The 16,356-nt window shown below is 39.9% G+C and overlaps 1 protein-coding gene across 2 annotated transcripts in view; it reads left to right on the forward strand.

The window, feature by feature from the left end:
- Positions 1–16,356, forward strand: part of CLCN1 (chloride voltage-gated channel 1) — a 65,435-nt gene that overhangs the window by 39,785 nt on the left and 9,294 nt on the right. For both annotated transcript variants that reach the window (XM_063294717.1, XM_063294716.1), the window contains exons 10-18: positions 1,806–1,907; positions 2,746–2,830; positions 4,480–4,629; positions 6,013–6,082; positions 6,636–6,746; positions 6,846–7,059; positions 8,148–8,281; positions 11,347–11,552; positions 11,896–12,001. In XM_063294717.1, the coding sequence (XP_063150787.1) occupies positions 1,806–1,907; positions 2,746–2,830; positions 4,480–4,629; positions 6,013–6,082; positions 6,636–6,746; positions 6,846–7,059; positions 8,148–8,281; positions 11,347–11,552; positions 11,896–12,001 (1,178 nt within the window). The remainder of the gene's footprint in view (positions 1–1,805; positions 1,908–2,745; positions 2,831–4,479; positions 4,630–6,012; positions 6,083–6,635; positions 6,747–6,845; positions 7,060–8,147; positions 8,282–11,346; positions 11,553–11,895; positions 12,002–16,356) is intronic.

Here is a 16,356-nt window from a genome sequence, read left to right on the forward strand (position 1 = left end):
TAGAAATGTCCATGCAGTTTTCTTGGGAATTGTATAGAAATGGTTGGTCATTGCCTTCTTCCTGATACCGTTCAAATTCTTCCCACACCTACTGTATATTTCAAGCTGCCTTATATTAGATCAGTTTAGAGAAGGAACATAGTTTTGTTTTTGCTTGGAGAAACTGAGACTACATTCCACTCTGGGATGATCAGATGCAAAGAAGGACAATGGGTATTTGTTGGATTTCTGTTCTGCCTTTTCTACAAACCACATAACAGTCCCTTCTTCAGTTTTTCAGACCTATGAGATAGGTTGTGCTGAGAGATGGTGACTGACCCAAAGTAACCTAGTGGACTTCCATGACTGAGGGTGGACTTCTGATCTTTGTCTAACATTTTTGGGTTGTGTAGTTTATCAGGCAGGACTGAGGTGCAAAAACTGTTTTGTTGCACTTCTTTGTATCTGGTCATTCTACCCATTCTAGCAGGCTGGCTGGAGAATTCTGGGAGTTGAAGTCCACACATCTTAAAGTAGTCAAGGCTGAGAAACACTGTCCTAACCTGTACCAGAAGTCTTTTTCTTCAAAACGAGCTTTGAAATTCACTCCTGATAGAATTCATTAGACAGTTGGTCTGCAACCCTTGTGGCTGACAATACATGCAGTTTAAGAAAGAGCTGCAGCTGGTATTCTAGTCTTGGCTTAGGAACACCAAACGCTCTCTTGCTTTGCCAAGAGTTTTAATGCTGAGTTGCAATGATATGTCCTGTTAAAAAGTAGTGACTTCTCCAATTGCTTTTGGACCTGCTGCAGCTCAAGGATGTGTGTTTGTTCAACCTAGCTATATTGGTGACTAAGGAATGTACAATGCAATATATATTCTCTGGAACATATAGTGCTATAGAACAGTGTTCCTTAAACATTTTTCTCTCAGGACCCCTTCCCACTTTTAAAAATTATGGAATACCCCAAAAGAGCTTTTGTTTGCATGGGTTATATTAATCGATATTTACCATATTAAAAATTAAAATAGATGCATTCGCTGCCACAGCCGTTTCTCATGATCGTTTGATGAGATTGTAATACTGTATTATTTTTCAGCATAGGCTGGCAAATAATTTTGATTTCATGGACCCCAGACTCCAGGGGTTCTGGGACTATACTTTAAGAAACATTTCTGTAGAAGATTATCTACTTGGGGGACATTATCCCAGTGTTATGACTGCATGAACATCTTACTAGTGAAAAGCAAACTATGGGGATATATAAAGGAGGAGGGCCAAGCCTGCAGTACACAAATCATAGCAGATTAGAATTATGTTATTAGGGGAAGAATTCTGAGGTGGTAGACTAGGCTTTATCATTTGAAACTGCAGAAAATGGATGACATTTCTGAATGTTCTCCTAGCAGAAAATTAGGATGCAGGAAATGGGCTGAGATCTCCAGTAACACTACCGCCAACCTTTGTTGTTTTTTACTTGCAGTTTTTGTTTTGTGTTAAAAAACAACAACACATAAATTCAAATGGTAGTCCCTGTAGCCAGAAAAGTTATGGACCATTTGAAGATTCTATCATCTTAATCAATAAGGCTCATTTCCCTCTGGTTACTTATGCCTTCTCTGGACATACTGTTGAACTTAAACATAGATGACTGTGCAGAATTCAAAATGTCACATATTTTGGTATATATTCTTGAACTTTTCTGGAAGAATCTGATTGGCCACTGAAGGATTAGCTATAGATCTTTCATGTAATTTTAACAAGGCTCTTCTTATGTAAATTCAAATGCCCAGGATTAATTTTTTTTATATCTTCTATTATAGGATCTGTTCTGGCTTCCTTGGAGCATTTTTTGTTTATTTCAATCGACAGGTGGTTTTGTTTGTCAGACAACATACGGCTCTAAGTCAGTTCCTAACCAAATAGTGAGTATGCTTTACTAGTTATTTTATTTTAAGTTTAAGATTGGAAACATATATATAGTTCCAATAACATATTTGGAGCCCAGGCTAGACAAACTATGAAGTAACAAGTCAACAGCTATCTCTAAAACCTATCCTGCATTCAGATCGTTATAAGAAGGATTGAAGCCAAGTTACCTTTGCTATAAGATAGGAATACATTAACTTTGCTAGAATTAAGATTTTCATTTTAATGCCATTTTTAGTAGTTGAGGGAACTGTACTTCAGGAAATCTCCTTAACATACAAAATTAATAATATATTGTCTTATTGTGCTTTAAGAACTTAAGGTAGATGGCCAATTGAAATATTTATTTTTGTCTTGTAGGAAGTAGGACATTGTTAAACTAAAGCTAAAGTTGCTATCAAGTAGGGCTAACACATCTGGGCTGTAAATATCCTAGTGACCACCAGATGCCAGCAAAGAAGTAGAAAACATTCTGTCTCTTGGCTGTTGTCTAGTGATCATCTGAATTTTTGTAGTCCAAATCTGGTAGCTTTAGATTTAGGGGGGGGGGGGGAAGTCCAAGGGGAGACAGGTGTTGGAAGTTGCTGAATTATGCTCTAGTTCAGATTAAACAAGAAACTCTTCCAAGAGATGAATGCTTGTTTTACTTCCTGATAAGTGGCTGGTATTTTTGCATTTAACTCACACTGATGTCTAGTTAAGAGGAGAAAGTTATTCAACCCACTCTCAGTAATCAGAGACCTTTCCTGGCTCAACCCTAGCCTTCTGCATGGCATTCACAGCATCCTTCAGAGACCATTGTGTGACCTTAGCTCCTGTTCTTTTCTCTTTCAGCCGCCTTGTGTATCCAGGGGTTATAACTTTTGTGATAGCGTCTGTGACATTCCCCCCTGGCTTTGGACAGTTTATGGCTGGAGAAGTGAGGATTCCAGTTGTTTGTATAGTTATTTATCATTTAACCTTTCAGTGCTGTTCTTGATTGCATGAGATTCCAGGGCAGTGTACAAATATAAATAACAGAAACAATAAAAGCCTAATAGAACTAACAGTCATAATAGCAGAGTGTCTGTTTCATAGAATGAAGGATCCAGTGTTTTCCATTTGCACTTACTTTTCGAATAGCACCAACACTTCTCTGTTTGTGCTAGCACTCTGGTGGGGAGTAAACTCTTGCTTTTCCTTCTATTTTGCCTGCATGCTGAGAAGAAAAACGATGATAATCCCATCTTTTGTTGTGCTGGATAAAGGCAGGTGGGGGATTCTGCCTCTCAAGAAATGTAATCTAGGTTCATTCTGACCAGGTTCATATATCTTATTAAGCCATGCTTTAGTTTTAGGTTTAGTAAATAAGTGGCAAATAACTGGGCTCAATAAGATACTATGCCATTAACCCTGGCTTACAAACCACGGTGGCTGAGTTCACGCAACATGTTGACCCAACACATTATGGCTTAGCATGATGTGTGAAAGCTGGTCTCTTTTATGCTGTCAGGAAATCCATAACTCTTCTGCTAAAGACCAAGGATGAATTCCCAGGAGTGGTCCTCAAAGAGAGTTTTGCTCACAGCAAGCTTGTACAATCTTCTTGTTTCTAAATAGTTGTTCTCTGCTTGCTGGAAAAAGAGGACATCCCCAAAACAATTAAGCAAAATACAGATCATGTCCTGGATTCTGAAACAATAGAAATCACTTCTAGTCTATTCAAGGGTCTGCCAGATGGAATTGCAAATCTGATCAAGGATTGAGGTAACTTCCCTTCCAGCAATGTCACTGTTGGGTGGTTTCAAACTGGGAATTCCCATTGCAGAAGAAAGAGTATTTGGCTCATCTCTTGTGCACTGCAGTTTTAGAGCTCATTAGAGAAGATACCTGCCTCCCAGTTCCCAGTGTTCTTGTCTTAAGGCTGAATGCCAGCATCTTGTTAAGGGCCCCAAATCCAGACTCAAGATGGGTGGTCCTTTACAAAGTATTGCCTTTACAAAGGGGAAAGGGTTTTACTTTGGCACAAAACTAAAAAGATGGGGAAAAGCATCCTTGGCTGGCTGGCAGTTGAACACCAATTGGTTAAGTCACTTCTGTACTTCTCTGTTGACCAGGATTGTTGGTTCTCTGCAAGGCTAGAGATTCTTAAAGAAGCAGGCATGTCTGTGGCAGTTGCATCCTGAGGATCAAGATTTATCTAGGCAGCCCTTTCAAGCCTGGCTTTGTTTTGATTTTATGATCAGGAGGTGTGGATGACAGAAAGGTTGATTGTCCGGAAGTGCTCTCCAACAAATGTAATCAGGCCCTTTTGTAGAAAGAGATCCTGCAGCAGCACAGAAAGGCTACCAAGCGTGGTTCTGTCACAGAATCTATCTTCCTAAGACTCTTCGGTTTCATTAAAAAAAGCCAAAACAAATATTTTTTCACGTGTACAATGAGATAATATGCTTGAAGTGAAAATATGCAATACAAATGTGCATAACTTATGCACATCACAAACTTCAGTGTCTGTTGCTAAATTTGCCTTACTGTGGTAGGGAAGGGTCTTCTCTGAGAGACGAACATAATTGCCTTTTCTCCTTGTAGCTGATGCCCAGAGAAGCCATCAGCAGCCTCTTTGATAACTTCACTTGGGTAAAGCACACAGAGGACCCACAGCTTCTGGGGAAGTCTGCAGTTTGGATCCACCCCAAAGTCAGTGTGTTTGTCATCATCTTGTTGTTCTTCCTCATGAAGGTAGGGAGACTACCTGGCAGGGCATGTTCTATGCTGTTCCCACCATGATATCAGCCATTTTCCATGAGCAGAATCAAAGAGCCATGAAGTCTTCAATTCCTAGTTTATTTTTGTAGAGAATCTGTTATATCATTGCCCAAACACTGTATCTCAGTGTTATTTGACTTCCTATCGTTTTTCAGACAAGGTTTGTGCAGGTAATGTTGCATAAAATAGTTTTAATGCCAGATTGCCTAGTGTGAATGGTCAAAATGGCATTGAAACAACTATTCCTTTAATTAATTGTTTTCTTTCTTGCTCCTTTATTGTACAGTGTAAATACATTGTTCCTTGAATTTCTCCTTAGAAATTCATTTGTTCCTGTTTCACTGGGAGGAGGCTTTGGTTGTTTATTTCTTCTTAATGGCTGAATTTGTAAATATAAACAATGATTAAAATTAATTATTTTTTTATGTTCACACATTTTTTTAAAAGAAGGGATTTAGCTGAATAGAATTTACTCTGGTGTACATTATGGGAATTTGGCCATGTGTGCACGTATTGCTGAATCTTATGAAAAATACGAATCTAAGCTAAAGGCTGTAGGAACCAACATTTTAATTCTGCATCCAGGTGACTGTGGAAAAGGAGTACCTTGGGATCATGACAGGTCATAGTTTAGAAGCCATCTATATCTGAGGCCTTCTTTCCATCCATCCAAATGAAGATTTGTTAGCAAATTTATGGGATGGGATCCACAAATAAGCATGTTACCTAACTTAAGGGGAGTTTCAAAAGAAATATTAGTGCCACTACTTTAAGAAAAGTTGAAGTAACCAATGATATAATATAATATAATATAATATAATATAATATAATATAATATAATATAATATAATATAATATAATATAATATAATATAATATAATATAATATAATATAATATAATATAATATAATATATATTGTATGTATGTATATATCACTAAATGTCAGACAGCAGGTCAGCCAAGTCAGCAGAGATGGATTGGTCTGGACAGCTGCTTTGCAATTTAACAGCCATATGATCTTTCTGCTGTACATCAAATAGCTCCTCTACTATACAGTAGACAATGAGGGAGAAAAGGCTCTTTAGAGAAGCCCATTGTGTGTGGGGAAGGGGACCAGAGAGAGAAGATTAGAAAGGTCACTGTTGAAGGACTTTCCTTGGAGGATGCTAGGTTGCATCCTGCTACTTTGGTCCAGCCAGAGTAGAAGGCAGGGACTCTGCTGAAACCTTGATCTGTCAGGCTGCCCTCAAGCTACTTCTGATGAGAGAGAGAGGGAGGGAGGGAGGGAGAGAGAGAATGAGAGAGAGAAGGCAGCGCTGCATAGTAATCATGGCTGCTTATCACTTCTGTCCTAGTTCTGGATGTCTGTCATCGCCACTACTATGCCAATACCCTGTGGAGGCTTCATGCCAGTATTTGTGCTGGGTGAGTTTTAGTCTTTTTGTGGGAACTTTCGGGCAGATTGTGATGGAAGGAAGAGCTGGTAGAGTCATAAATTAAAGGGGAATTATGTTTTTATGAAATGAGTAAGTCTTGAGCTCATTTTCCTCAAGGACCTAGCAGAGAATCCATTCCTATTTTACCTAAATGCCAGTTTCCTACATCCTGCATCTTCTGCAAATGATTGTGGCAGTCCCACAAGTGATGATCTGTTCATCCCCTCCTTCAAGTTTACTACCTTGGACAAGTTAAATCATAGGGGACTGGCACCAAAAAGCAACAATTGAAAATCTGACCCTTTGGCATGCCGAAGCTTAGGGCACTTGAGTGCTCAGAAATAGCAATGAACCCCACCCTTTCCACTCTCTGGGCACTGGCATAAAAAGAGGCAAGGATAGGAATTGCTTAAACTCTGTATGGTGACTCGTTGCCCTGTTTTACATTCTTACTAGAACATCAGTGTGGATTTTACCTCCTGCTAGCTGTTCCTAAATGTTTAGTGGCTCTGATAAAGACAAAACCTTTGTGGGGTTTTTAGGGGCTGCCTTCGGACGCCTGATTGGTGAAATCATGGCCTGGCTTTTTCCTGATGGGATTCTCTTTGATGGCTTTGTTTACAAAATCTTACCTGGAGGATATGCAGTAATTGGTAAGCCTAGAACCTTCTTCCTTTCTCTGGCTCCAACTGTGGTCCAGGTGATGCTAACTTTTCCCCTTTTTTCCTTGTCCTGTCCTGCCATCGGGAAAGGAGCTGCGGCTCTGACAGGTGCTGTCAGCCACACTGTCTCCACAGCAGTGATTTGCTTTGAGCTGACGGGTCAGATCGCCCACATCCTGCCAATGATGGTGGCCGTCATTCTTGCCAACATGGTGGCTCAGAGTTTGCAGCCAAGCCTTTATGACAGCATCATCCAAGTGAAGAAACTGCCCTATTTGCCAGACTTGGGCTGGAACCAAATAAGGTACTTAGGGCTGTCCAAGAAGGGAGGGAGGAGGCTAAAAGGTGGTGAGAGGGTCAGGAGGAGACAGAGATCAGTTCACTCCCAGATTGCCTATAGACTGGAATGTATTTAGTTTTTTACTCATCTGGAGCTGAAGTATCAGTTATGGCAACCCATGGCTCAGTGCTACTGTAAAGCGCTTTATGTGAGGATGATTTGAAGAGTTTGGCTCTTTACATGATACACTGAACCACAAAACCGCTAATCACATCTTTGCCTAGTGTCTTGTACAAACCTCCGAAAATGGATTGAGTAAAGCACAATTTTGGGAAACTTAACTTGAGAACACAACCCCCAAAGACATCGAATCATTAAAAATGGCTCAACTTTTTTGTTAGTAGGATGAACATCCAGAAAACATACTAAGGCTGGCTGTTAAGAACTGCCCTGGTTCTTTTTTAATTCCTGGAAATAATTTAAAGTGAGTGATGGTTCTGAAATTTCAAGCCCCCAGTGGCCGGAGTGGAAAGAATTTCAGAAAATGATGTCACTTCCTCCCTCTCTGAGCCTTAAGAAATTGTGATATCCCTCTTTTGCAACATGGCTTCCTCCAGGCATTTGTAGTTAAGGGGAATAGCTCCTATCCTCCTTTGTTTGTGTATTCATTTATTTATTGCATTTATGTGGCTGCCCAACTCAACCAACATGACTCTGGGTGGCATACAAAGACCAGTAAATGAAAATGCCAAGAAAAAGAAAAAGGCAAACAAGGACAACTAAAGCACATGAAACTATAAACTGGCAATCAGAGACTCACATTTCTTATATCCCACAGATGGGAAGAATTCTAATTATCCTGACCAAGTGTCTGAGGAAAAAGACAAGTCTTTCTAAAAGCCTGTGGGTCAAGGCTAACTGTACATTTTTCAATTAGGCATTTCAGTATTTTAACTTTAGGCTTCAATTAATAAGATTTTAGTGTAACTTTTTAATAGGGAATAGCTTTCAGCAAGGGCTCTGGGACAAAGAACAACATGAATAAATAAATCTCTTTCTCCCACTTTCTGTTTACTTATTCTTTCTTCATTTTTAACTTATGCCCACTCAAGCAAATACAATATTTTTGTTGAGGACATTATGGTGTGTGACGTAAAATTCATCTCCTCTAATTGCAAATATCGGGATCTGAAGGACATACTCCAGAACACCACTGTTAAGACATTTCCTCTGGTGGATTCTCCAGGTGAGCTTTATGCGGGATCACATCAATTCCTGTTTTGAATTAAAGCAGTCTTGCCAATAGAGTTTCAGGAAACTCTGCCCACCCAAAGCATTTCAGTTCAGTCATTTGATTGGTTTTAATGAGAGATGTAATTCTTTTAAGCATTGATTTAATTTTTTTTTTTTGCTATTTTCTATTAGCCACCTTTCCAGGTGGCAGAATATATCCAATGCTAATATAAACTTATACATAAGAGTTTAAGAGTTTCTGACTGCACTTATGAAGGCTGCTAGCTCTGTGGGAATGGCCAAAAAAAAGCTCGCTCCTCCATTAAAAACAAACAAACATCCAGCTGGTTAACAGATTTGTTGAATTTTCATGCATTGTTTTGAAATGCAATTTAGGGCAGAAACAGGGTGAAATGAAATTTGCTGAGGAAACACAGACTGGTCCATCTCTTCCTAATAAAGAGGCAGAGCCAAAAGAAAAAGAAAAAAAAGTGGTAAGGAAGGATTAATATGGAATTTTTCCAGACCCTTCTAGAATCTGAGCACTAGAGATTTGGGGGTGGCATCAATCAGGGGAGATTGTGGCACTGGTGGCAAATACCACTATTGTCTACTTGATCAGGAAAGAGCCATCAAGGACAATGAATAATCTCCAAATTAATCAGAGTTCATGCTTCCCAGTTCATAGCTATTGTATAAAACTGGACCTACTCATTCCTTCAACAGGCAAGCAGTATCATCTCACTAACAAGAATTCACAAACGCATTCTTGTAGTATAGTTCTATAATATGAAGAAGAGAGGACAAAGCCAAAACTCTAGTTTCAATTTGATTTTTAGTTTTATGTCAAAATACAACCCAAACACTTTGTTTTTTCCTTTTATTTGGGGCAAGGAAAACAAAGGTTTCCTTAGCAATGTGTTATTTATTTGGGGGAACCAGTCAATATGCCCTGAGGTAAAAGTAAAGGTAAAGGTTTCCCTTGACATTAAGTCCAGTCATGTCCGACTCTAGGGTGCGGTGCTCATCTCCGTTTGAAAGCCGAAGAGCCGGCGTTTGTCCATAGACACTTCCGTGGTCATGTGGCCAGCATGACTGAACGGAACACCCTGAGACAGCAGTGCAATTCCCAACTAGTCATAAAAATCTGAGAACCCAGAAGGCACTGGGTTTGTGAAATATGTATCTTCCGAGTGAAACAGCTTAAAAAATAATTCATTTTTGCACATTCCTGGTCTTGCTGAAAATACAGATTTAAAGATAATGATGCAGTGTCTCTCTCTCTCACACACACACCCCAACAAGGGTGTTCATGAGAGCTCCCAATACTTTTGGCACTTCTGATGACTAGTATAGTTCTATGCCTGAGGATGTCTATTGAAAAAAATCAGGAGGAGGCTGGTAGCCTTTTCCAACAAACAAATTTTATTAAAAGCATAACACATCTGATGAATAGTAATTTGTTAGATAAAGTGAGCTACAGCTTATGAAAGCTTATGTCCTTTAATAAAATTTTTCAGTTGGAAGAGGGCCTACCAGATTCCTCCTGACTTTTTGTCACCATAGACCAACCCAGCAATCCCCCTACAATGTGGGTTGAAGAAATTGGCACAGATAGGGCCAATTGCCACAGAATGCCTGGACAGCAGGGTTTGGTCACCAACCACGTTGTGTTAGGGTCCCATGCCTTGTGTGGGAGAGAAGGCAGCTACAGATGGTTGGTGTCAAATACTGAGTTGAATCAGCAGCAGCTGCAGTGCTGTGAGGAAATCTCACACTGTTGGAAGAGCAGGAGGAGGAGGGAAAGAGGGCGATGTATTTCTGGAAGGACTACACTGAGGCTGCTTTGTGGTCAGAATGCTTCATTGATAGTCAGTGGAGGGGACAGCAGACATCTGGACTGCAAAATATGGATCCCTGGTAGTGTATTGATTAATGTCCTTGGTTGCCAATCTGTTTTGTTTGTTTTGATATGCACTGATTTTATTATTGTTTTTAATTTGTTTGTATGCCACTCCAAGTCCTTGTGAGTTGGGCAGCTGTACGAGAAAAATAATACAATAAAATAGATGGCAGCAAGGAGATGCAGAAAAGTAACAGATCATCTGTATTTTTGCAGTCCAAAAAACTAGTTGCAGATTGCACTGGCTAAGAGAACCAGAGCCTTGTTGAGCATCTGATGAAAGCTGACCTTTGCTAGCTCCAGATCAAATGTTTATCTAGCCTTAGATTCCACTCATTCTTTTACACCCTAATCATGATTGGAGAGGCACTTTGATTCTGGCAGGACTCTGGAACAGTGTCTCCTTGTCTTTTACTTGTCTACAATGAATCCTCAGAAGTAGGTTGAGGATTCTGAGGCATATTCTGAATACCAAGTGCCCAGTCTTTCAGGTTGAGGGCCACATGTAGGTTGTTGAATGTTTCAAGACTGCACATGTATAGGCAAAGGAGAAATGGTATGGACAAAGCAGAAAGTAGGTATGTCTAGAATGTCTTAATTTCTATCTACTTATTTACATAAATAGATTCCCTTCTCATTTCCTCTCTTCCACTTTCTCCATTTCTAAAATTAAATTTCATTTAATGCATTTCTCTGAGTCATCACATATGAAAGGAATGCTGCCTGCTGTTAGCATGTTTCTCATTGGGGAACAGATAAGCTTTCAAGAATTCTCCAAGCCCTTCCAAACACATTGAAATCTGCTGCTCTAGAACATATGATGAAGTTCAGCCTTCTTAAGAGGCATTCCTTGATATTTTCAATTTTGGAGTTCTACAGTCCTGGCCATATTTAAGGAAGCTAAGAGGTGATTGTGAGTGGTGCAGGGAAATTTCCTGGAGTTACCTTCCTACAATATGGCTGGAGCTTACAGTCTAGTTGTGTTCTTAGAAAAAATGCATCTAAAATCATAGTCTTAGGCAATCCAGAGACCTTATTTCCTCTTCATCTTAAAGGCTTAAGGGTCATCATTTGAGATGGATTCATAAGCTGCAGATCTGTCAAGTGACTCTCTGACCATGACAATCCCTGAGTTTTAGACTTTAGATTTTCTTATTTGCTTTTTTTCCCTCTAGATTCCATGATCCTAATGGGCTCAGTGGAGCGGACAGAGCTCCAAGCCCTGCTGCTGAGACACCTCAGCCCAGAGCGACGTCTGCATCTTGCCAGGGAGATGCAGCAGAAGCTCTTTGAGGCATCTTATGATGGACACCAATGGAAGCATGAATCATTTGCTTTTGTGGATGAGGACGAAGAAGAAGAGGAAGAGGGAAAGACTGAGGTAGTGAATGGGAGATCAATAAAGTGAAAAAACAACAGTGGTGTAAAGAAGAAAAAGAAAGTGTAACCAATGGAGAAGAGTGGCTAGGTGGATGAGATGTGAAACTGGAAATCTCCAGTTCAAATCTCACTCCAAATGCAAACTCACAGAGTGCCATTAGGGAACCTACAATTCACCTTAGAGCACCCTCCTCTGCAGGATGAGGACAATAGAATTCTCTACTGGAGAATTCACAAGGATTGCTGAAACAATATAGATAAGCATTTTTGGAGAAGCAGTAGATTTAAAAAGTGTTTATATAAAGGAAATGCTAATTCTTGTTTTGTTTTACTTTCTCTTATAGCTTCCGCAGCAGCCTGCTTTAGCCCCTGGTTATCCAGAAGGACCTAATGGCCCAATGACTCCTCACAAGCTAGTGGCAGAGGCACCAGCACCTCCACAACCTCCAAGTACTGTGTCTTACCTGGTTTCTTGTAGTGGGATGTGGTGGCCAATCTTTGGAGACTTAAAGGTCCTTGCCTATTTGTGTTGTGGGATATGGGAGGGAACAGGGACCATGTTTGGATTGCCGGAGACTGGACACATGTCTGACCTGCCAACTTGCTGCTGCCTACTTTGATGGGAACAGAAAAGTGATCATAAATGAAACAATATCTTTGTGCAAGTACAGAATGCATTTGAGTTACTAGTATTTATTGGAATTAAGGGAGGAGAGCCCCTAAATTGTAAGTTATGATATCTGGATGGACTTATCCCTCAGCACCAATTTTCACCCACTTAGATCTTATGCATTACTCCACCAGATAAGGCTGTCTAATATTATTTGGATTTTATATTTTCACCTTCTTTAAAAAAAAAAATTTGGAAACTCATTCTGCTACCATTGTGCATGCTAACGTGCTGGTGAACCAGTACCCCAAAGATATGTGATAGAATATATCAGGGACCTCAATCTTTTTGGGCCACAGCCACACTTGGAACTGAGAGCATATTATAGGGACTCTCTCACAAAGGTTGCTAAGGCCAATCATAGAATAAGGTTAACCAGGATATAAAAAATCCCTGGGCTGCATGCCCCAATAATCTATTTTCTAAGAAGGTCTCTGGGGCCAACATTGGGCCTTGAGACACCTGCTGAAATTTTAGGTTAATCTCAAGGGTGGTGCTTTCGTTTTGGAGCAGCCTTGCTGTCCAATTTAAAAAAAAAAATAAATTTTAACAAATAAACTTCCTTCCCTCCTAATTCATCTTTGCTTTACCTCTTAAGGTCACCATTCCATAAGCATAGAACCAAAGGGCTACTGAGTTCTTTACATATTTCTTTAATAAGGGTTGTCTGCTTTGCCAGGCAAATCCTCAGGGTTACTCGCATTTTTAATAACTTTATAATGAAAAAAAATAAAATGTCATAAAACATTTAAACTAACAGCACCAGTAAAAATTGCAGGCTAGCTTTGGTTAAAAGCATTCTGGAACTTCCAGGTTTTCCAGTCTCATTTTAAATGACAAGGAGAACTGGCAAACACAGGCTGCTTTCAGATAGAGGACTCCCAGGACTACTAATGAGAAATCCCTGGACAGCCATTCCATCTTCTCCTCCTTAATGCATTCCATCTGGAAAGAAAAATGACAAAACAAGTGGTAGGAAAACATTGGAGGATTACTGTACAAATGGGAGAGGACACATCATCTGGACTCTGCAAAGTTTTACCTTGAATAAGGCAAGAAAAAATGAAATAGAAACACCTATTGACATATAACTTTGTTAGGTCCACATACTTCAGGGTACATTCTGCCCCAAAGTAAAGTGTGAATCTGGCAAATGTCAGTATTATACAAGTATGCTTAGCAGGACACTGGCATTTGATCTCTGTTAGGTATGTGCAGTAAAATATCGTGATTTGTTTTTGTGTAATAACAAAGTCCTCGGCATGGTGCATGAGGTGATTGTATGCCTGCCTACAGGTCCCATGGTGCACCCTAAGGCCCTCGATGCCTAATTTTATTTGTTAAAATTTTATTTTTTAAAAAATTGGACAGCAAGGCTGCTCCAAAACGAAAGCACCACCCTTGAGATTAACCTAAAAATTCAGCAGGTGTCTCAAGGCCCAATGTTGGCCCCAGAGACCTTCTTAGAAAATAGATTATTGGGGCATGCAGCCCAGGGATTTTTTATATCCTGGTTAACCTTATTCTATGATTGGCCTTAGCAACCTTTGTGAGAGAGTCCCTATAATATGCTCTCAGTTCCAAGTGTGGCTGTGGCCCAAAAAGATTGGGGTCCCTGATATATTCTATCACATATCTTTGAGGTACTGATTCACCAGCACGTTAGCATGCACAATGGTAGCAGAATGAGTTTCCAGATGTGATTCCTTGGTGCTCCAAAATTGGAGGCAGGCAACTGCCCTGCTGGATCAGGCCAAAAGTCTATATAATCTGGCATCTATTTCAACAATAGCCAAGCAGACCTCTCTTCCTTGATTTGTCTAATCTTGTTTTCTTTAAAAAAAACAACTGCTTACTCTCTGGTAGGCAAGCCTAGAATGTATTGGCTCTTGCAATCAATGCATTTTTACGTTTTGTTCCCCAAGTCTTTTTAGACAACGTGCAATTGTCATGCCTTTCACACAATTCTACAAAAAGTGCAGACAACAGCAGAAGCCATCTACACCAACCCCGGATTTTCTCATTCTTCTTCCATCATTTTTCTTGCTGCAGACAATCCATTCAGGGAATGAGCAGAACAGCAGCCCAAGCCCTCTCCTAGCTTTACACAGGAAAATGTATATTTGAGGCAAAACGGGCATGGTTGGAAGGGAGGGTGTGGTTGGGGGTGGAAGAACATACTGGGGATGTCCTTCCTCAATATTCTGTCTGCATTTCCAACTTCAAAGTCATTTCATATTCCTCACTGAATAACCAATCTCTAATCATGTTTAGCACAACTAACAAGCAGGGGAAACTAGCCAGCATGATTTTGAGCCAAACTATAAAACTGATGTGCTCTAATTTAGAGCCAGTTATAAAGCTGATTATGCTAGACAGATGTTATTAGATGAAATTGATATGATTTACAACTCAAACCCTAACCATGAATTAACATATTTACTGAGACATTCTTTGAACTACACTTCTCTACCCCTGTACCGCTGACACTTTGATTGATTGATGTACTTGTTCTATGGTGAAATAGTTTAGGAAAGCCAAACAGGCAATTTTTTCAGCAAAGCTATATAGGTGACTAATTTGATTCACTCTTATAATGAAATTGACTGGATTTTGAAAATAACAACTTAATCTCCTGTTTCAGATTTATCTGCTTGCAGTACAAACATTTTCTTAAGAAATGAAAGGCTAATTCAAAGCTGCAGACAAACACACAACTAAACTAAATAGGCACACTGAGAAATGTGGGGCAATTAGGGAAAAAAAAGGAAAGAGACAGTACTGTCTGTTTGGCTAATGAGCTTTTCATGTATATGGAACATAGCGTGATGCACATATCAAAAAAAGCACTAGATCACCAAAAATTTGAAGGTTGACTGCAGTTTGAACAAAATGGGAAGGTCACGATTTTTCAGGTGCTAGGAGCCTTCAGTGAGCTTTGTGGGTGTTGCCTGTTGTATTGATATCAGAAATAAAGTCTGAAATAGGATTTTCCAGGCAGCTTAGTCACTACTACATGGTTCCATGGTTCCTCAAACCTGGCTGCTCAATGTCAGATGGCCAGCCACTCGCTTTCTTCTTCGAGAAATCAGACCCATCATTATCTTGGAATTTGGCCACTAATCAGTCTTTATCTGTCTTTGGCTCTGCCTTGTCTCTTTCCCTCTCAAATGCTGTCACAAACAATTCCATTTCCTTTGCCACTCAACCAGTAGTGTTTATTAATTGATGGTAATTTTCATTTGTGAACAGACCATCTGCACAGAACATCTGTATGAACTTCAGTCAACTTAGGAGAACATTTCTCAAATAAATAGTTTCCATATTGATATGGTGAACCATTGTAGAAAGTAAGGAAGATGGCCTTGATGGAGATACATAGGACCCATTGCCTAGGCAAGTCCAAACCAAGATAACATTCGGAAGCAGCTCAGGCAGAGGCCTCCCTAATTCACTGAACTGTAAGGAAGCAGAGGAGGTACAGCACACTCAGACTTGCAAGATTCTGTTTATTATAGCCAATCTCAATAAAAGATGTTTTATTTATTTATTTTATTTTTTATCCCTTATTTTTATAAATAACTCAAGGTGGCGAATATACCTAACACTCCTTCCTCCTCCTATTTTCTCCACAACAGCAACCCTGTGAGGTGAGTTGGGCTGAGAGAGAGGGACTGGTCCAAGTCACCCAGCCGGCTTTCATGCCTAAGGCAGGACTAGGACTCACCGTCTCCTGGTTTCTAGCCCATTGCCTTAACCACTAGACCAAAGTGGCTCTCTTTTAGCCATCCTGTGGAGCTGATTTCATGATCTGGTCTACCTAGTGGGGCTGACAGCCATCAAATGCCAAGTACTCAGTTGAAAAATAAGAATCATATTTATATAAATTTATATTGTCTCAGTTTGTATTTCCCACCATGGGAAATATCTTTCCTTTTGCTTCCTTAGAAATTAGAGAAGATGCAGTGGCACTGTCTGTATTATTGAATGGGTAGGAACAAAAAGCATTGTGGATGGGTAGCTGGAAGTGTCCGCACGGTGTAGTACAAAAAGTCAAGATGGCAGCCACAGCATAAAAGTGGGTGAAGATTTGACTGCAGGTTGTGGCTGCCATCTTGACTTTTTTTTTACCATA

This window comes from Candoia aspera, chromosome 2 (assembly GCF_035149785.1).
Source record: "Candoia aspera isolate rCanAsp1 chromosome 2, rCanAsp1.hap2, whole genome shotgun sequence".
Taxonomy (NCBI): Eukaryota; Metazoa; Chordata; class Lepidosauria; order Squamata; family Boidae; genus Candoia; species Candoia aspera.